Source organism: Camelus dromedarius, chromosome 14, assembly GCF_036321535.1.
Source record: "Camelus dromedarius isolate mCamDro1 chromosome 14, mCamDro1.pat, whole genome shotgun sequence".
Taxonomy (NCBI): domain Eukaryota; kingdom Metazoa; phylum Chordata; class Mammalia; order Artiodactyla; family Camelidae; genus Camelus; species Camelus dromedarius.
The window spans coordinates 13,192,129-13,214,169 of NC_087449.1; the positions used below are offsets into that span (position 1 = coordinate 13,192,129).

Below are 22,041 nucleotides of genomic sequence, written 5' to 3' on the forward strand. Positions count from 1 at the left end.
GAAAATACGAAACAGGTTAACATTCAAGGGGCTGGCAGAGCAACAAGACAGAAGGAACCTGGGTCCGGACACCCTGGTCTGGCAAGTGGGCCTCTGCTGTGGAGACCCAGCTGCCTCTGGACTGTTACAGAAGAGAGAAAGAAAATACGGCTCTTGTCCTTCGGGGTTTCTTTGTTCCAGCAGCTGAGGTGAACTGCAGCGCCCCCAAACCTCTGCCCAGCCAGAGAAGCAGCTGCTGCTTACCGAGGGCACCAGCTCCCCACGTTCCACGGCGTCTCTGATCAACCTGCTTCTCTCAGACTCTGATGACAGCTCATTCCGCAGCAGCTCACCAGTGGAGAGGCGTGTAAATCCGTATTTTTCCACTAGCTTTTCACACTGTGTGCCTTTGCCAGAGCCTGGGCCGCCTGGAAAAGAAGTCACATATCAGACATCCATCCCAAGTCTGGTGCCTCGTGTTGGGCAGTAGCCACCATGGTGAGCAGGTCTCAGGGCTTCATTCACCAGCATGTACTGAGTACTTAGGATTTACCGGGAGTACGTCGGGAGCTGCGGATACAGTGCAGAATGCGGCAAAGACCTTGTGCTCAAAGAGCTTACTGTCTGTGAAGGGCAGTGGGTGTTTTAGGCAAACAACAGCTGTCACTCTAGGTGGCCTGGTGGGGAGGAGTTCAGGCTGATACAGGGGCACTGAGGAAGGGGCGCAAGATCTCATTTTGGTAGACATGCAGGTCAGAGAGGTTTCCTGAGGCACTGAATCCGCTCCTTTGTGGAGCAGGGACCACAGTGCCTGATACACTGTGAAGGCTCCACAAATATTAGCCGTTAGTTTTAAAACAAGTTGCTTTCATTTTCAAACAATCACAAACATACAGAAGAGTTATGAGCACAAAGAACTTTCTGAAACGTTTGAGAATCAGATGCCAACCTGATGCCTCATCCCTACAGAGCACTTTAGTGTCCTTTCCTCCAGACAGGAAACCAAGCACCACCTCCTACAGAACTGCGTCTTCAGACCCCATTCACGGTTCAGTGGAATTGTCCCAGTGGTCCCGGTGATGTCCTCTGAAGTCATGGGTCAAGTTCAGAACCACGTCTTCAGTTGTCATGCCCTGATCTTTTTCCATATGGAACAGTTCCTCCGTGCTTCCTTGACACTTTTGAAGACTGTAAATAGTTATTTCATAGAACGTCCCTCCATGTGAAATTTTTCTGTTGTTTTCTAGCTATTATTGTTGCTTATCTCCCATATTCCTCTGATGAACATTACACCTTTGACTCTTTCCTTACCCCCTCTAAGTTCAACGCGTTGCTAAGTTATAAGATTTTACATCTTAATTAAAACTACAATGAGATATCACCTCACACCAGTCAGAATGGCCATCATTCAAAAGTCCACAAATGACAAATGCTGGAGAGGCTGTGGAGAAAAGGGAACCCTCCTACACTGCTGGTGGAAATGCAGTTTGGTGCAGCCACTATGGAAAATAGTATGGCGATCCCTCAAAAGACTAGGAATAGACTTATCATATGACCCAGGAATCCCGCTCCTGGGCATATGTCCAGAAGGAAGCCTACTTCAAAATGACACCTGCACCCCAATGTTCATAGCAGCACTATTTACAATAGCCAAGACATGGAAGCAACCTAAATGTCCATCAACAGATGACTGGGTAAAGAAGATGTGGTATATTTATACAATGGAATACTATTCAGCCATAAAAACCAACAACATAACACCATTTGCAGCAACATGGATGCTCCTGGAGAATGTCATTCTAAGCGAAGTAAGCCAGAAAGAGAAAGAAAAATACCATATGAGATCGCTCATATGCAGAAACTAAAAAAAACAAACAAAACATAAATACAAAACAGAAACAGACTCATAGACATAGAATACAAACTTGTGGTTGCCAAGGGGGCAGGGGGTGGGAAGGGACAGACTGGGATTTCAAAATGTAGAATAGATAGACAAGATTATGCTGTATAGCACAGGGAAATATATACAAGATCTTACGGTAGCTCACAGAGAAGAAAATGTGACAATGAATATATATGTTCATATATGACTGAAGAATTGTGCTCTACACTGGAATTTGACACAACATTGTAAAATGACTATAACTCAATAAAAAATGTTAAAAAAATAAGATTTTACATCTTAAAAATACTAATAGATAAGTTTTGTCAAGTGCTTACTGTACCAGCTACTGTTCTAAGCATTTTGTGTGTATTAATTTTAAATCATCTTAAGAGAGGCAGACACTGGTATCATCCCCATTTTACAGATAGACGGGGAAGTGGAGGCACAGAAAAGTTAAATGCCTGAGTAAGCAAGTAGTGCGTCTAGGATGTGAAGCCTGGACTCTGGCTCTCAGAGGTGGTTCCTCCTCTTCCCTGCTGTGCCCAGATTTACCTGCCACAATCAGGTCCTCATGCTCTTGTATGACAGTCACTTCCCCTCTGCGTGGGGCAACGTGTGAGGCTTTGGGGTCCAGCAGACCTGCTAGCAGAGTGATTTGCCTGAGAAGCGTGTCACTTCCCAGCTGCAGAGCATTCAATGGCTTCCCATGCCCAACAGAAAAATTCCAAATCCTTAGAGTGGTATTTCAACCTTCCAGAATCTAGTTCCATTCAATCTCTCCAACTTAAAAAAAAAATTTCTTGTCCTTGCCCAGCTTTGTATTTTGAGAAAAGTGCAGATTCACATGCATTTTAAAGAATCGTACAGAGAGATCCCACGTATCCTTTACCAGCTTTCCCTTGTGGTGACATCTTAACAAAAGTACCGCACAGGCTCACCACCAGAATATGAGCACTGATGTAATAAAGACAGAGAACATTCCTGTCACCACGAGAATCCCTCAAGTGGTCCTTTTACAGCCACACCCACTTCTCCCCTACACACCCAACTCTCCTTCCTTAACCTCCGGCAACCGCTGGATCTGTAATTTTGTCATTTTGAGAAAAGTATATAAATGGAATCATAGACATCAAGATAGACTTTTCCAATGTGCTTCTGCTCTTCTGGGTCCTCAGCCTGGAAGGCTCTTGCATCCTCCTGTAACAAGATCCTCTTCATCCCTCAGGCCCGGATCCAATGCTTCCTCCTCCCGGCAGGAGCTGGATCTGTCCGCCTGCCTAGGTTGGAGTGAGCGGTGTAAACAGGGCTTGGCTTGGATGCCCTCGGCCTGTCTGACACTCAGTCCAGGTCTCTGTCTAGACCTTCTGCCCCGCAGCGCCCTGTACAGAGCAGGCGCTGCTTTGTGCCTGGAGGTTTTCCCTACAAAAGGAAGTGTTTAACACTGAAGTGTAAAACACGATTGAGATTTTAGCACGGTAGTGAGAATTTACGACTTGTTCTGTAATTTTCCTGGCTGGCCTCTCTCACAGTCAAAACCCCTTTCTCCCAACAGTGGGCCCCATCCCTCTGGAGGGGCAGGAGTTGTCATCTCCCATTAGTACAGGGGCCTCTCATTCCCTCCCCTCTGCCTGGGCAGAAAATTCCAGGAAAGGCCCACATTTTCTGTCTTCCGCTCATCCATGCCAAATGGGGAGGGCACAGACCCCACCCCAGTAATGTCACCGATGGCCTCAATGCAGTCAGAAAACAGCAATTACAGAGGCTCAAAACTATAACGCAGACCACTTAGCAGGAGCGGCTGACTGCCAGCTAATGCTATGTTTGCTCCAAGCACGATGACTCCTGTGTCCGGAGATAATGGAAATGGAGAGTGGGGACAAGGGAGAGCCACTCAGAGGAGCAGTGCTTCCAGATCAAGAGGTCAGGGGAACAAACGGCTGGACTCCTGCAGCGGCCACGAGGGCTTCTGCGGCCGGATTTACCTAGAAACTCTTTTCCCTGGGATGGCTGGAAGCCGGTCACGTGGAAAAGAAACTTGTAGCCTTGGCTTATAAGGCAGAAATGCTGCGTTCCAATTATTTTCTCCCTTCAGCATCCTACTAATATGACTATTACAGTTTTTGTTCCTCCAAAATGTTGTTTAATAAATCTCGACACAGAGGCAATTGAAAAGCTTCAGATCAAATTAACAACAGCTGTGTGTTCAACAGCAGCCGCTGCCCTAGTGAGAAACCTTTCGTGGGAGTGACAGCTGCAAATTCTTAACATTCTTTGGGAGAGTGGTGCAGGCTCGGTGGAATTTTAAGTAATCGACACAATGGTTGGATTATTCCCGTGGCTCCAAACCGGAGAACAGAGTGATTACTCTCACCCCCGTGAGGGCGCAGAACTTGCTAGTAGATGTATGAATTTTCATACACTGTCATGTACTAGTCTTTGAGGCCTTAATGTATGACTTTTAAATAAAAAACAGTAGAGCCCTGATATCCTTCCAGGATAATTTGTTACACCGGAAAAAAGTCTTTCGGGGTGTCACGTATCCAAATGAGTAGGCGGTGTTCTTCGGTGACAAGATGACTAACGGAAGACGAGGAGCTGTCACAGTTACCGCCATCTCGCCGATCCTTCCTGTACCATTACCCAAGGCTCAACCTCCTGGACAAACCCATACACCATCCCGCGTGGCGTGATTCACAAAGAGAGCCTAGACTATGAGGTTCCATTTTGAAAGGGTCTGTGAACACTTAAAAAAAAAAAGGTTAAAAAAAACCCCTTTATTGTCAACCCTCCAATGTAATTTAAAATTTTTTCCATGTGAGACCAAAGGTGCTATCTTGTGAGGAGTGCAAATCCTGTGAACTCCCACCTCCCAGCTCCACACATCACTTCCCCCTAATGCTGTGCGGGAGGGAGGGGACGAGCCTGCAGGAGATCGGGGAGCGCGGGGCCCATGTCTGGACTCTCCGTGGTGCATTCTCCGTGGTACCCGGTGAGCTCTGAGGTGGAAGTGAGGCAAACTGCATCACCTCGGCCTGCCCACCTGAGCCACCTCGTCCAGTGTGCTTTTTACCTTCTGGGGTGGTCCTCTTAGGGGACAGCCCCTGGATTCATTAGCTGGGCTCTGCAAGAGGACACCTGCCTCCTACTTGACTTTGCAGGGTGCTTGGCCTCGGGACAAAAAACTGAAATGGCAAAGCTGGTGTGTTAGAGCACATTCTGGACTCAGAAAGCAAGCCCAAGTGACTAATGATGTCAGGTAGGTAACTAGCTGAATCCCAAATACAAACAAATGCAGGGCTGGAAGTTTCTATTACACTTAAAATATGCTTCGAATAGTAACGCGTAGAGCAGGCTCCAGTGTCCTTTGCTGACGTATTATTGTGTCCCGTTAACTGTGAACTGCAACCTGGAACAAGGCATGAGACCTACTAATGCAGCTCTTCACTACACAGACGTCTTTTGGGCGGCTATGATAGGTCAGACGCTGCGCTGATCACTGGGAGTAAAAAGACTGAGGCTCTGTCTTTTCCATGAGAGGATTCACTGTCTAAGGGGAGGCTGACAGGCGAGCGCAGTGTGACAGCAGTGTGAGCCAGGCCTGCCAACATCGTTGCAGGGGCCCTGGGAGGGACTCCTCGCCCAGGCGGGGGAAGGGGAATCCGGGCGCCTGCACCATCATCTTTGCTAACACGGAAAAGTGGAGAAGAAGAGCCTAAGGCTGAGCCTGGAGTCTTCAGGAAAGTGGCCTGGAGCATGAAAGGGTCCTGCGGAGGATTGGGGGACGGGGAGTGTCGTGTGCTGGGAAGGGCACGGGACAGACAGATCTAGCAATAAACCCTGGCTCTACCACTTACTGGTCATGTGGCTCTAGGTAAGTCTTTTAATTTCTCTGAGCCTTAGTTTCCTCATCTGTAAAATGGGGGGAAATAAGAACCAATTCTCCTCTTCATTCTACCTTTGACTCTCCTTTGTCCTCATCTCCCATAACCAGGCGGTTGTTAAGCAACTTTGAAAAGTTGAGTCCACATTTGAAAAGTCTCTGAAATCTGTCCTTTTGTCCCAAATCTCACTGAAAGTTTCCCTCGTCCCATTTCTCTGCCAAAAAAATGGGTGCTTGATAAATGCTATTTATAATGAGAGGAGGTTACTCATCCCTTTAGCTCCTCCTGAGTTACATCTGCAGGGTGTCACCCAGCATATCGAGGTTCGAATCAAGCACAATCCAACAGAAGTATGGGGACGAGCCATCACCTTGAGTTGTCCAGACCACTTGCAGATAATTAAGATACTAGTGTGTGTGGTCACACACATAAGCACACACACATGTATATGACATTATATGTACAAATACATGTATCTAGTTTGGAAAACTCAAGAAGTTTATTTTCTGTAAGGCACAGCAGGGGACAGCATTCTCCAGGTTCTAACTGCCATCAGCAGAGCTTTCCAGGCTTTAATTCCCGTCCCACCCCAGCCTCAGTGTTCCCTTCACCTCTTCAGCACCAATGACCTTCACCTCTAACCCAAATTTCACTCCCTATCGATCTGGCTGATCCTGAGAGTTCGTCACTGCTTGGGTCTATCCTCCCATCTTGATCATGTCTCCCTGTCTCTCTTCCCTTGACCTCACTTCTTCTCACCTCGTTCTCTGTTCTCACCATGACCTTACTGACTTGGTCCATTCCCTTTAGGCTCCACTCGCCTCCCTGACCAGCTGGACAGCAGGCCCTTTGTAGTAACTCTGGATCCTTTGCACCCTCTGAACTCGACTGTGCTTACCACGAGAACCACCAGCCTGCTCTCTCTGCCCACCCCGCCATTTGCTCAATTTGCATCTACTCTGGGCTGCTAAGAATTCCTTGAGAAGGTCAGAAAACCGAGCCAACAGAGTCACGCTTTCTAACTTCACAATTGCTTTTAATGCTTCTTGGCACATACACATTCCTCTTGAGCTGACACCAAATTCGATGTCCATGGATGGATTCTAATATATTTCGCCATTGTTCTTAAATTCCCAATATGCTGTTATTCTTCTCACTTGTAACAGCCATTAAAATCTTCTTATTCACTAAGGAGATGAAGACTACCTTTCAAAACATGTGTATCTTCAGTTTGCCCTCCATCTCTCCTTTTTTTTTATCTGGAAGACATTGTACGACTCTTCAGACTAAGGCTAACTTCTCTGCTTTGGCTCTTGTAGCACCTTGGCATTTTCCTTCACAGCATTTTTCACAGAATATAATTTATCTATCTATCTATCTATCTATCTATCTATCTATCTATCTATCTATCTATCTTCTTTCTATCTATCTATCTATCCATCATCTAGTATCTCTGGCACCTATCATATCTATCTATCATCTATAGTTTACTTAAAGTCTGTCTTCCATGTCAGACTCTGCAGGATATGGGTAGGCTTTGCTTACCACAGTGTCCAAACATAGTGCCAGGAACACGGAAGACAATTTCTAATAGTGGCTGAAATAGTACATAAATGGTGAATGGGTCTTCTCTTCCTGCCTGCTCCCAAAACTCGATCCTCTTTTTCTTGTCTACATTACATTTATTCCTCTCTGTTGGCACCATCTCTTCTGTAAACAACATGTTTAGTTCTTTCCAATCCAAATAAAAATATTTTCACCATTGTCTGCATCCTCTAGTAATCTTTACATTCTTTCCCTTTTTCTGTAGCCTGAAACTGCCTGTTTCCATTTCCTCCTCTTTTACTGATTCCCCATCCTCTTGCAAGCTCCCTCCTACTCTCCTCACTCACTGAAATTGATCTTTTAAAGTTCAGCAGTAATTGCATAATTGTCATATTATTCGATGACCTTCTTCTAGTCTTTACTGTCTTTGACTCTTTAGTAGCATTTAACACCACTGACAAATATCTTGAAATTCTCTCTTGCCCTGGCTTCCAGGACATATAATTTGCCAGTGAATTCTCCCTCCCTTCGCCAGGCAGAAGCTCACAGGCAGTGGAAAATGCTTTATTACTGTTGGTATTCCCGCAGAACCTTGCAAAGTATCACAGGCAGTTGTTGAATAGAGCCAATGTCTAGGAGCTTGGTGGCCCCACAAAAGTGACAACTATATTCCCTTTCACATCAAAGGAGCCCTGAACTATATTCCCTCCACATCGTGGAGCCCTAGGTCCACGCCCTAGACCTTTATCTGGTTAGATGACTTTGATGGAGTCACTTATCCTCTCTGAGCTTCAACCTCTTCAATGACAAAACAGGGAAGATTATAGTGCCTACTGGCTGTGAGGACAAAATGTGATAATAGATATAAACTGCCTGGAACAGTAGCTGGCACGGCCAAGCACTCAATAAGCATCATGACTGTTATCTGTAAATGAGGCAGCCAGTGTTAGCGACGCTTAGAAGTCCTCCCAGCTCTGACATTCCGTGCTTTTACAAAGATTAGCTGCAGCATTTTTACATTTGGGGGATATTTTAACATCTTTAAAGATGGATAGTCTTTAAAGCAATAGCCTGCAAAGGTGTCAAATATCTTTTGCAAATTCAACTATCCTATTTTTAGATAGTCCTCAGAGTTGCTTAAAAATCTATCCGATTTCTACCTCTTGAAATGTTTCTTTCTCTCTAAATGAAAATGGGCTTTAGGTTGGGTTCTGGTTTTTGCAAGTGGATGATTCCTTTCAGGAAAAAAGCTCTCCTGCCATCAGATCTGAACTGACTGTGCCCTCGGAATGGTCCTCAACCACCGTGGCCCATGACTCACTTGAAACATCCTGCGTCTGGGATGAGCTGTATCACCGTGCTGAGTTCCAGCAGGCTGCTGCTGGGAACTGGCTCTCTGACCAGAAATAATGCAGAAAAGTAGACCTTTATCGTCAAAGACAATATCTCTATTAGTTCTGAAACACACTGCTGCTTCAGGTTACCTGCTGACTAGAATGAAATATGCTAGTCACAGGGTCAGTTGAAGGTTATGTGAAAGAATTTCATACAGGACTGGAAAACTTCTGGATAGCAGGGACTTATTTATCAGTACCTGGAATATAGTAGGCACTCAACAGTTACTAGATCAATTAATGAATAAATGAAGGAATGACTGGATGGCGAATGATCTGGGAACTTCAGGGAGGTAGCCCGGTACATAACATTGGAAGATTGGAGACCTTGGTTCTAGACCATTCCTGCTTTGAACTAGCTGAGTGATCTGGGAGAATCACCCTGCCTCTTCGGATGCTAGCCTCCTTGTCTGTAAACCCAATAGTCTCGGTTAGATTAGTGGTTTCCTATGTTATTTTATGTTACTTTTCCTAAATATTCCAGCTTCCCTTCCATAGTCCTCCCTGAAGGAGGATTATTCATCTTCACCTTTTTGAACTTAAAAGTCTATAAGTGACTTGCTTTGGCCAATGAAATGTGGGCAGAGGTGGATGTGTATTACATTTAGGTAGAGGTTTTTATAGCTAATATGTGGTTTTCTGTGTCTCTTTTCTCTTTGCCATGATACTAGCAATATTTCAGATAGGAGGGGCTCAATCAGCATGGTTACCAGGGTGAAACCCAGTCAAATGTTAATGAACATGTAGCATTAGTCCGGAGCAAGAAGAAGAAGAGAAGGAGGAGGTAGAGGAAGAAGAAGAAAAAGAAGGAATATGTTTGTTGGTCTATACCACAGAGATTCTTAGGAGGGCTTACTTGTTACTACGGGATAGCCTAGCTTCTTCTGACTGATACGTTCCCAGTGTATCAGTGTATCATTCCCAGGATAAATTAACTGTGTATCAGAATCACCTGGGGAGGGTGAAAAATTCCTGAATCAGTAGATCTCTGAACCTCCGTGGTTTAGGCCTTGGAATTTATAGTTTTAGAAACTTTCCTAGGGAAAGTACACAGATATCTGCAATTGACTTCAAAATGGGTCAGGAAAAAAGAGATATTGATGGATGGGTAAAGGGATGGGTAGAGGGACAGATATGTGATAAAACAAGTTATTGTATATGTCACTGGTAGAATCTAGATGGTGGGTTTACAGTGTTCACTATAAAATTCTTTCAGCTGTGCTGAATGTTTGAAATATTTTCACAATAAATAAAGATCTTTAAAAAAATTCCCCAGGTGATTCTGACAGTTAGCTTGATTTGGAACTTCTAGACTAGATAACCTAAGGAAGGCAATTTGCTATGAATACCCCAGTGGTCGGCAGGGAGTCTGTGGTGTGGATCTTTCTTTTAATATTTACAGTGTAATAATGCTGAGATAATGGCTCTATCATGAGCAAATACTGATTATAATGGTTAATAAAAAACCTTCATTGCTTTATCAAATACGGGGCTGTCCTTCTGTTGCAGATAAGGGGGAACCTTCTGTTTTCTCAGCATCAAGCCGGAGATGATGCAAGGGGGACTGTGGCCTACTTTACCAATGGCATGGTTCAGAGACAAGTATGAGAAGTCATTGCAGACCATGCAGATAAAGTTCTCTGGTTCACAATGCTTTTGGCTTGATGTTTGACCCTAACAAGTATCTGTACTATGTGTTTTATTTGTAATAATTCATTTTTAATCCTTACAACAACTATGTGAAGTGGGTGCTGTTTGTAACTCTATTATGCAAATGAAAACATTGTGCCCGAAGGCCACCTGGACCTTGGTAACCACTAAGACCTACAGCCTCTCCTGTGGAAGGCCCTTCTGGAAATCAGACCGATCTGCTGCTCAGAAAAGCACCGCCCAGTCTTTTCAGTCAGTCAGAATGGTCGCTGGGAGCTGGGCTTCCATCACGGTCCCACAGGGTTGCCAGACGACACACAAGCGTCCAGTCAGACGGTGCATGAGACACACCTACATTAAACACTGCCATTGTATATCTAAAATCCAAATTTAATTAAGGGCCTAACATTTCTGTTAAATCTGGCAAGACTATGAGGCCCCACCACTTATTTGGAGAATTTTGGGAGAAATGATTTTCTTTCTGTTCTGACAACTCTTAATAGTCTGCGATTCTGTGATTCATTCAGCTAAAACCCATGGCAGCCATAGTGAGACATGTGAAACACCTAAACAAGACAAGACTCAAACTGGATTCCACGACTCTAGCTCCTACACAGATGGAAGATGAGGAAGGTTCAGGTCATTGGTGAGAGGAAATCGCAGGTACCAGGTGCCGACTCCTAAACATTTCCACCCATGACGCTCCTACAGCTCATGCCACCCGAACCCCGTCTCATCCCACCAAGGACAGAGACAAAATCTCCAAACTGCTCGCAAGCAAATGTCACTAAATAACCTGCCCTTTGTTTCTTCAGCCAGCGGTCTCCAGAGTCTGTTTCAGACGTAACCCACCCAGCTTACGGACTGCAGCCTTTGAAAAGTTGCTTTCTCAGGCTCTCCTGGTGTGGGTCTCTGAACTCTTGGACTTCATTCTTCTAGAGGGCCCTTTCTCCTCCAAATTCTTCTTAAACTTGTCAAGCCACCTTTTTTCCTATTTTGTAGCCCCTTCACACTATGATCTTAGGCGTGCGTTAGATAAATTTAATAACTTAGCTATTTATAAACTTAGCTCCTTTTTTTCTGCTTTCTTCCTTCTTTTATAGAAAATAGTTTTTCTTGACTGTACAGGGAATATATGCTCCTTCTTGAAGATTTAGATAACTCAGAAAAGTGAAAAGAAAGAAGATCTCCTATGGTCCTACTCCCCAAGTGTAATCGCCAAAAATACATTTTGTTTTGTTTCTTTGCAACTTTTTTCCTACATGGTGATTTTCCGGTTTGATTTTCACTGGGAATCCATCTGCTCTGATATTTCTCCTTTTGGGGCTTTTGTATTCTCATCTGAAAATGAGCTCGTTGGACTAGATAAATTCCAAGGTCATTTCCAGTGCTACCATTCTGTTTTTGTCTGTGTCAGAGAACTTGGAGAATACTTGTGCTTGCAGTCTATTTTTGTACTGTAAAAGGATGTGAGGATATTTAAGACACGTAGGGGCATTCATGGTGGGTGTTAGTTGGGTTACATCTGGGGTTTTGTATTCAATTTTGGGCCATACCATGGACACTGGAAGTCTTACAGGCTGTGATGAGAATATAAAATTGGTACACTCTTTCTGAAGGGCAATTTAGTAATATAAGTGACAAGTCTAAAGTTTTGGATTTATCCTAAGGGGAAAATTATGTTTTGGTTACACAGATATTCATGATCGCATTTTTAATGAAAGCAAAAAATTTAGGAAAAATGCATGACCGTAGGAATAAACTGAATAAATTATAATATAGCAATACAAAGGAATAGTATGTGGTCATTAAAATGATATATTGAAAGAAGTCAGATACAAATGAATACAAACAGTATGATTCCATTTAGATAAAGTTCAAAAATATCTATGGCATTCCCTGCAGGGGCCAGTGAATAGAATGGGACACGGAGACTTCTGGGATTCTGGTTATGGTCAACTTCTTGATCTGCATATTGGTGAGATGGGTGTGTCCACTTAGTGAAAATTCATCAAGCTGAACACTTATGATCTGAGTGCTTTTCTGTTTTGTTTCAGTTCAGTTACAAAAGAGCTTTTAAAAGTGAAATGAGGTGGGGAGGCTATAGCTCAGTGGTAGAGTGAGTGCTTAGCATGCAAGAGGTCCTGAGTTCAATCCCTCGTACCTCCATTAATAAATAAACAAACAAACCTAATTACCTCCCCGTGCCCAATAAAGGCAAACAAAAATTTTTTTAAAATAAAATATTATATTCAAAATTTTACAGGCTTGGAAAGATGCCCATCATATCTTGTTAAGGATAAAAAGTAGGTTTCTCATATTGATAAAAAATGTATATTTAAAAAATATACACATAGAAGGAAATCTAAGAGAAATATAAATCAAAATCTTAATAGTATGCATGCCCAGGCTTTGGGATTTTGTGTGATTTATTGTTGTTGATATATGTTTTCTAGAATGAAGATGTATTATTTTGTAAAAGAAAAATCCTTAAATTAAAAAAAAAATTCTGGCTAACATGTTGTAGGAGAAATTTTGGCTACATGTGTCCAAAGAGACATGAGGGAGTGGGAAATAATCAAAGTAGAATTTATTCATTTATATCATAAGTAAATATGAAGAATCCATGAGTGAGGCAGTGTATTTCAGTCCTGAGGACACAAGGAGGAGAAGACAGCGACACACTCTCGAGGAGCTTTCAGCCTGTAGGGTAACAGAGGAGGCTGATGTTCTGAATCAGACGAAGACGTGACTCACAGGGAAGTTACACGTCTTCAAATGTGTGAATGGCTGCGATGATGGAGAGGAAGCTGATTTGTTCTGTGTTGCTCTGCAAGGCAAGACTGGGCAAAACAGCAGAAGTTTCGACTGAGCAGGTTTTAGCTGAGTCGTGGGAAGACCTTCCTAAGGACGGCAGTCGTCCAACAGAAGGAGAACCTCCCACCTGCAGGGGAGACCAAGCAGATGCAGCCAATGCTCTCCGCTGGGGCTCAAGGCCAGGGCAGTCCCTTCCAGTGATGTGCAGTGCTGGGGTTGACATTTTAATTCAGGCTTCTTCCTTCTTTGGAGAGGACTTGAAAACAAAGGCTCTAACCCGTTGGTTTGTTTGGTCTGAGACACTGCAAATGCAAACCTTTTCTTTTTTAATTCCCATTTTTTTAAATTGAAATGTAGTCAATTTACAATGTTAGTTTTAGGTGTACAGTAAAGCGTTTCAGTTATACATATACATAAATATATATATTTTCAGTTTCTTTTCCATTACAGCTCATTACAAGAGGTTGAATATGGTTCCCTGTGCTATACAGGAGGTCCTTGTTGTTTATCTGTTTTATATGCAGTAATGTGTATCTGTTAATCCCAAACTCCTAATCTACCCCTCCCCCTACCTTTCGCCCTGGTAACCAGTTTGTTATCTATGTCTGTGAGTCTATTTCTGGGCAAACCTTTTCTAAGTTTGTATCATTCCACCCCCCATTTCCCCTGAGAACATTATAAAAAAAAAAAAAAAAACCTGTAAAACTAGAAGGTAAATATGAGAAATATGGGCAGATTCATCAAGGGAAGTTCTTCCCTCCTGGTGCTTCCTTGCCTGTTTACCAGCCCTGGACTGGTCCTTGCTCAGCATCACTTTTATCACATCATTCCTCAGCACCCAGGGCTTCCATGATTGGGCCCATCTCCTTTCGGTACTGGGCCAGGAGGGGCATACTCCTACTACTGTGATTTGTTCCTTACTTAAAATCTCCCTCCTTGGACCTCCTCTCTTTCCAGTCCTCAACCTTAGGGGACCCTCATCTGTTCTCCAAGGCTCCCTTTGCTTCTCAGCTTCTCAGCAGGGGCTCCTGACCATTCAGCCATTGTGCTTTCTTTGTCCTCTCCTCCCTGCTAACACTCCCTGAATGTCTCCTTTGTCTACACTGCTCTGTATTGGTTCTAAAGTTTTCACAAGCATAAATTCCTGCTTCATCAGATAGATTATAAGCTCCTTGAGGAATGGTGACATTAAAAATAAAAAAAAAATGCTGCCTTGTATTTACTGTAGTAACAATGCATAATTCAGATTTTTTTTTTGCTCTTCTATCTTTAATGATGACTTAGTGACCCATGAACTCCAGTCCATACTCCCTTTTTGAAGGCTGGTTACACTTGGAATCACTACCACCACTGGAATGATTTACTAGCTGTTTGTTTTTTTTTGTACTTTGCTTCCTGGCATCTATGCTAGTTACAGCGCAGTGACTGGAACTTGGTTCTGATATAGGAACTGCATGCTAGCTTCCTGAGCAAAGGCCATGTTTGTTTCTGTTTTTGTTTGGTGGGAAGGGGCCAGGAAGACTACGTGAAGACTCCACATTGCTCCTTCAGGGCCCATCCAGAGGAAGAGTCTTCTAGTTATGACTGGCTTTTAAAAGTGGCCAAGTATTATAATTGTACTTCAAACCTCCACTCTCATCATCATGACTCTGAAATGGTTACAGATAAAAGACAAGTTAATATGGTTATGTCTGACAATGCATCTTTATTTACCACAACTGAGCTTGAGGGACGTGGCAACAGTAACTCTATCTGAGCTCTCATCATCTTGCTTTCTTATTTTTTCATTCATTCAGATCAAAGACTTACACTGAAGCTTACGAAGTGCCAGGTTTCTCACCATTTAACACACTCTTCCTTTCTCAACAACAGACGTTGGAACGAGGGGCAGTTTCAGGGGCTTCCCTGAACAGCTCCAAGGAGACCACGCTTCCAAGAAAAACACGGCTGTGCTCTGCATGCCGTTCTGCCCACGCCGTCTTCCCATGCATTTGCTACAGGAGTCAGTCCAAGCAGGGAGATGTGTAATCGGACTGAATAGATTCCTTCCTTTTAAACTGAGGTTGTCGGGCTGGTGTGGGGATGGGTAGGTGTGTGGCACTAACACGGTGATCAACGTTCTGGTGGAAGACGTTCCTCGAGGCATGGTAGAACCACGAGGAACGCCGCCTTCAGAGTCAGTGCCCCAGAAAATATGAGAAGGAAGTATCAGCTGGGTCACAGGGACCTGTCACATTAAAGTACAATAGCTGCATCCGGTGGCAAGAGGAGAAAGGGTCTCTCATGGCTTTGACCATCTGATGGTTTAAATATACTTCGTCTATAGCTAAGATGCTCCGAGACTCTTGGTTCTGGAGCCTAGAGCAAAATGAGAGGGAAATACTGTGGAATGCTACATTGAGGCAGGCTGAAGCAGCCACTGAACCCTTAATCACTGGCTTGTTATTTTTCGCATCCTTCCTCAAGGCTAAATACGGTCTCCTGCTGCAAAACCTGAGCTGCGTGGTTGTGGACAACTGCACGGATGTGTCCACAAGGGGAATGGCAGTCGACAGGCGGGTTTAAGCCAACCACCTAAGAGATACTTTTTCACTTCACCTCGCCCTGATCCCAGCCAACCACAGCCGTTGTGGGCGAAACCCATTCAGCAGATCGGTCCCTGAGGGAGTGTGTAATTTGAACAAATGACACCAGAAACAGAATCAGGACCTTACCCAACCTCTCCTGACCTCTGTCACGGCCCCATTATCTTGTAGGTGTCCTTTCTTCGTTCCAATTCACTTCTGATCGCATCTTTGTCCCTCGTTTATCGGTTTGTTCTCTCTCTTATTGGTCGTCTCCCTCACTCAGCGTATAATAGTTACAATGAAAGCGAGTGCTTGTTAAGGATTTACTAAGAGCACTGTGACATGTGTTAATTCATTCATCCTCACTTCAACCCTTTGACCTTGGTCCTGTCATTGCTTCCACAACCCAGGTAAGGAAACTGAGGACGAGTGGGTGTAAGGATGCTGCCTGAGCTCATGTGGCCAGGACATGGGGGAGCCGGGATTTGAACTCAAGTATTTCATGCTCTTAAACCAGACTCTGTACTGCCTCTCTGCTTAAACTCATGTGCTTAACTCTCCTGTATTTTAAAAAATATTCCACTCTCGAGCTTCCTTTCCCTTTAGATACTGCCCCAAGTCTTCTCTTTTTCTCAGAGTCAAATTTCTTGAAAGTGTATTTTGAATACATCCTCATTTCCTTACCTTTAAAAAAAATTTTTTTGGGGGTGGGGGGAGGTAATGAGGTTTATTTATTTATTTAACGGAGGTACTGGGGATTGAACCCAGAACCTCGTGCATGCCAAGCATATGCTCTACCACTGAGCTACAACCTATCCCCTCCTTACCCCTTAATCACCCCAAACCCACTGGCTTTACTTTCTTGGGTTCCACTGGAATGGCTCTCACCAAAGTCACCAATAGCTCTTTGGTTGTTAAACCCAACACTTTCCATTACATTCAGTTTAAACTTTCCCAGATGGAAACTCTCCTCCCTTGCCTTCTATGACACCATTTCCTCCTTTGGCTCTGGCACGGGTGCTTCTAAGCCTCTAGATCTCAGCCTTCCTCTAGTGTCCCTTTGCCCAAGCTTGCTGGGTGACCTCATCTACCACTGACATCCTCAATTCCACATCTCTGTCTGCAGCCAGAACTTGTATGGTGGGTACTGGATCTCAAAAACCTCTTGTTTAATGAACATTACTTCTGGTTGTCCCATCAGCCTCTCAATCTTGAAATGTTTAAAGCTGAACTCTTTATGGTCCCCCAAACCATTTCTTCCCCACGTCCCTTATCCCCTGGAAGGACTCCTCTGTTTGCCTGGTTGTCTGAGTCATGCTGATTCGCCTCATTCACCTGTACACATGATGGATCTTTAAATCCTGTTGATTCCATGCTCTACAAGCTCTTGGATCTGTTTCTTCTTTTCCCTCTCACTGCCTCCTTGTTCCTCACCTGTCTGGCCAACCAGACGACCTCTCGACGGGCCTTCCCGCCAAGGCCTGGCCTCCCTCTCAGTGCTGCCACAGGCTCTCTCTGAAATCTGATTCTGATGACCCTTTACTGATAAAGCCTTGGTGGCTCCTCACGGCTCCAGGACTAGACTCCTATTTCCTAGCCCGGGGTTTACAGCCGTTCATGCTCCAGCCTTTGTCTCGTCCCCAGCTCTGCCCTCACCACCTCCCACCTCCTCATCTCCGAGCCTTTCTCTGGCACTTCTGTCCCCTCTCCTTGCTGTGGGCCCACCCCAATTTTCTTCCCGCTTGCAATTGGCCAATTCCTTTTCTTCAGGACTCAGCCCTGACTTCCCCTCTTCACCCCACATCCCCACTTCATCTTTCTCTCCATCCCATGCTTCTGCTGTTGCGCATACCAAGCTGTGCTATTTCTTTGCTCCGTCCCTACAACGTGAGCTCCTTGAGGTTAGGAAGCCGTATCTTTCATGTTTATATGCTTATTAACTCTATCACTTATATCTCACATAGTAGAAGCTCAAAAAACATAAACGTATCAAGTGAATTAATGAAAGTCACTCAAAGGAATATATACGTAATGGAAGAATTTACCATAACAGCAAGGGAAGGTATTATCATTAGGGAGTTTAAACAGCCCCCTTAAAGCCTATACATCCTTTAGCCTAGGCTATTTCCCCGCCACCTGCACACTCAGCCATCGTTTGAGAGATCAAGCCGTAGTCAAGGCACTCCATCCAACCCACGAAGAAAGCCTCGGAAGCACCAGGTCCCCCCCAGATCTGCCCAGCACCACATTGTCACACGTTTGCTCATTGTCGCCCTTGGCCCTCTGAGATAGTTTTGGTAATGCTCACAAAAAGCACCCACACTATGTCTTCTCAGTAAAAGATGCAATGTATATTCTGAAATCAGTGTGCTTTGGGAAGGGGTTCAGCAACAGTTCAGATGCTTTATGGAATGAAATTGTTTCCTTTTTTGAAGTTAAAATGGAATATCACATAATTGGGAGAAACATGGCTGGGGCACTCTGAGGTCACTGACATTCATTTGATGTCTTATTATTTTGTCGTTGTTTTCAGACATCAATAGCTAGATACAGAGGAACAAAGTAACGCAGAAAATTGAGGTACTTATTCAAATGATGATGGCAAACTCTTCCCTCCCCTACAGTACTCTTAAAACCTCACCTACATTTTGGCCTCCGTAGTACGTATTTACATACACTTCTAGAGCATGGGCTTCGAAGTCTGAGAAACTTGGTCTGAGTCCTAATTGTCTCTTATTAACTGTGCGACCTTGGGAACGTTACTTAACCTTTCTGAGCCTCCATTTCTTCATCTGTAAAATGGGGAAGAATTTAAGTACTGATGATTAGTGTCAGGATTAAATAAGAGAACAAATACAAAGAAAACACAATATCTGGGGCAGAGTAAGTCACCAGTATATGTTGGTTTTAATATTGCTCTGAGGGAAATAAAATAAATATTTTTGAGGTAGAGGATGCAGACTTTGGCTTATTAAATTGCTTCCACATTTCATTTCCTTGAGACTATGTCTCTGTTGTACATGTTTGTACAACAGTTTGCAATATGTCAATTCATTGGCTACTCAAACTTGGGGTAACAGAGGATAAACATTATTTTGCCATTTTAAAAGAAATTCAGAGAAGCTAAGGGACTGGCCCAAGGGTGCACAGAGCTTGGACACAAACCCATGATTCTGAGTGTTCTCTCATCACCAATGTTGGGTCCTTCTAGTGTCCATAGTGTCTGCCAGTGTCCCCTGATCATTCTTTGTGGGTCTTGGAACAAGAAAAAGAGGCTTTCACTGAGTCAGGCTTGGAGATGAGGCCCTACCTGGGTGAACAGGCTGAGTACCTAAAACTTCACCGCATGACTCCATTGATGAGTTAATGGTGTTTCCAAAAAGATGCCAACAAACGGGAAGGGAGACAATGAGCGTGAGGCTGTGAGGTCTCCTTTTTACCTGGTAAAACTCACTCACTTGTGCTCTTTTCTTTTTAGTAGCAGTTTGCCCTTTCTGGATAACTCAATTAACTCAGCAACATTCTTTCCTTTGAGAAAATAATTTTAAAGACATGGAGGAGGGGAACCGCTTCTGTCCCGTGATGCAGTGTTCCAAGGACTGTTTAATGTCTTTTTTTGAACCTCACAGTTCTTTAAGCATAGTGCGCCCTTGATAAAGGTTTATTAATTTGGTCTGTTTAATAATGAAACTGTTTTGTTCCAGTCAAACAATACTTACAGATTTCTGCAGTGAAAAAGTTCAGGTAATTACATGGGCTCATTGTCAGCACACAACGCCTGCATTTCTCCAACGTTAGAAAGATGTCCCGTGAGTTTGTAAACGCATTTGAGATTGTCTCTCTCCCATCCCCAATGGCCTGGACTTTGGACACACAGGTGAGTTCACTAGACTTTATACACACAGGTGTGTGAGGACTTTGTACCCACACAGGGTGAGTGTCAAAGGGGCCCTTGGTAACCGCACTCCTTCAGGGCGGAAAGAGCTGTGGCGGTCCTGCGGCTGTGTCGCAAGCAAGGGGATGTGTCACAGTTAGGGCAGGCCCCGGGCTTTGGAGGCAGGTGGAAACATTTCTCCACGTGAACCCAGCCTCGCTCGTGAGCTGCCAGTTTTCTCTTCATAGTGGAAACTCTGTCAAGTCTAGTTTGGGTTTTCTTAGTTTAATCCAATGACTTCTGATAAACCTGATAGTCCAATTTCTGTGCCCCCTCCCTCAATTCCTGTGTCAAATCCTAAAGCCCAACGTGATGGTGTCAGGAGGTGGGGCCTTTAGGAGATGCTGAGGCCATGAGGGTGCAGCCCTCAGGAAGGGGACTAGTGCCCTTGGAAAAGAGGCCCCAGAGAGCTCCCTCTCTCTTTCCACCACGTGGAGACATGGTGAAAGGACAGCTGTATAGGAACCAGGAGGTGGGTTCTTGCCAGTCGCTGAATCTGCTGGTGCTTTGACCTCAGACTTCTTGTCTCCGGAACAGTGAGAAGTTAGTGCCTGCTGTTTACAAACCACCCAGTCTGCGATATTTGGTTACAGCAGCCTGAGCGGACCTCAAAGTTCAGCCCCAGGTCAGGGCTGCTCTCGCAGCTGGATTGCTTCAGCACCCTTCCCCCAGCCCTGGTTCTCCCTGGTGCTGTGGGCCCCCCGAGGTGTGCCCCCTCCACCTTCCACCAGCCCCCGCTTTGGAGTCGCCTGCTGGTCCGCTGACGCATTTCTCTTTGCCAGTTCCCACAAGCACCCAGACTTTCCTTTAAGGCATCCCTTCACCCCTGGGGACTGAGAAACATTCAGGACTTCTCCAGGCCCACAGGAGCCCAGAGAAACAGGGGCTTTCAGTAGATGCACCTGCTTTTCCCTGACCGCTTCCTCAAATTTGTAAGGTTATTTGCATTGGAAAGGACAAGTGAAAGCGAAGCATAAGGGACTTTTTTCCTCCAAGATCTCCCAAATGCTAAGTCTGGCATTTCATAATACTTGCGCAACAAATTCCCCACCCCCAAATCCAATTAACCCCAGGGTGATGGTTCTCAAAGTGTGGCCCAGAGACGCTGGTCCCCTATTTTCATTACAACGCTGAGAGGTTATCTGCTTTTCACTGATGATGCAAAAGCCATGGCTGTAAACTGTGATGGCAATCATAGCCAGTTATTCCCATCATGGATTCTTTACCGCCATGAATCCACAGTTAAAAAAAAAAAAAAAAAAAGAATGAACCATGTCAGTGTTACTTAAGAATGCTCTTGCCGAAGCGACGAAAGAGGTTAACTTAATTTTAACCTTCAAGCACACATCACTGAAACACTCGTGTGACAAAATAGGAAGACGCGCAAGGCGCTTAGCACACTCGCGTACGCTGCACGGTTTTCTCAAGCCAGAGCGCTGTGTGATTGAGTTGCTTAACTAGTTGTTTTATTAGTCGAACGCCACTTTTACCTTCTGAAAGACTGAATAACAGATCAACTGTGGTTTTCCGGATTTGAGTATCTGGCAGACACTTTCTTGAAAAGAAATAAAGTAAGCCTGTCACTTCAAGGAAACCAACTAGCATCATCTGTTGCTAAAGACACAATCCAAGCTTTCAAGCCCTGGACCCATCACTCACTAGCAAACTCTTAAACTCTCTCTGAGGTCTTACTTGAAAAGTAAGACGGCGATCGTATGCCACAGGGGGGATACAAGCATTAAATAAGGCAACATCACAGAGCGTTTTATACGATGCCTGGTGTGCGCTGTGCTCAATAGACGTTGGTTTCTACCATTGCTCCATCAAGTGAAAACAATCAGATTTGCTTTTCATTTGTAATTTGACCAAATACGTGAGTCAGTTCCACCCAAGATGTTCAACCTGATCTCCAAGGAAATACTCTCTAAAAATTAGATTTACTCATAGTTCTTTAGTAATAGGGCAACTATGAAATGACAACAGGGCTCTGCTGAAATAATGACAGGCGTTGAGATACTGGGTTTTAAGCAAAAATTCTCATTTCTCTAGTCTTCCTCCAGGAAATAAATAGGGCTAGTTGTGCGGTGGTTAAAAAACACACAAAACAACACAGACTATTTTACGAGTACCTCCCAAAGCCTACTCCCTAAACGTAGCTTATCAGCACCAACACCAGGGCACACAAGGCCACCTGTGTCCCTGCGCTACTGAAAGCAACAGCCCTTGAATGATGTCTTCATCATGATGCCGTCAGCACCACACCTCACCTGTAAAGGGAGAAGATTTTCCAAACTGAAGCACTTCTACTAGGGCCTTGGATAAGAATTAATGGGAATTCAGGTTCTGTTACATTGTGGGTGCAGCGCCAACTGGTACCTGCCGAGGCCCT

The 22,041-nt window shown here is 44.4% G+C and overlaps 1 protein-coding gene across 3 annotated transcripts in view; it reads right to left on the reverse strand.

The window, feature by feature from the left end:
* AK5 (adenylate kinase 5) overlaps positions 1–22,041 on the reverse strand; it is a 213,569-nt gene that overhangs the window by 32,266 nt on the left and 159,262 nt on the right. For all 3 annotated transcript variants that reach the window (XM_031465421.2, XM_010989052.3, XM_031465420.2), the window contains exon 11: positions 244–407. In XM_031465421.2, the coding sequence (XP_031321281.1) occupies positions 244–407 (164 nt within the window). The remainder of the gene's footprint in view (positions 1–243; positions 408–22,041) is intronic.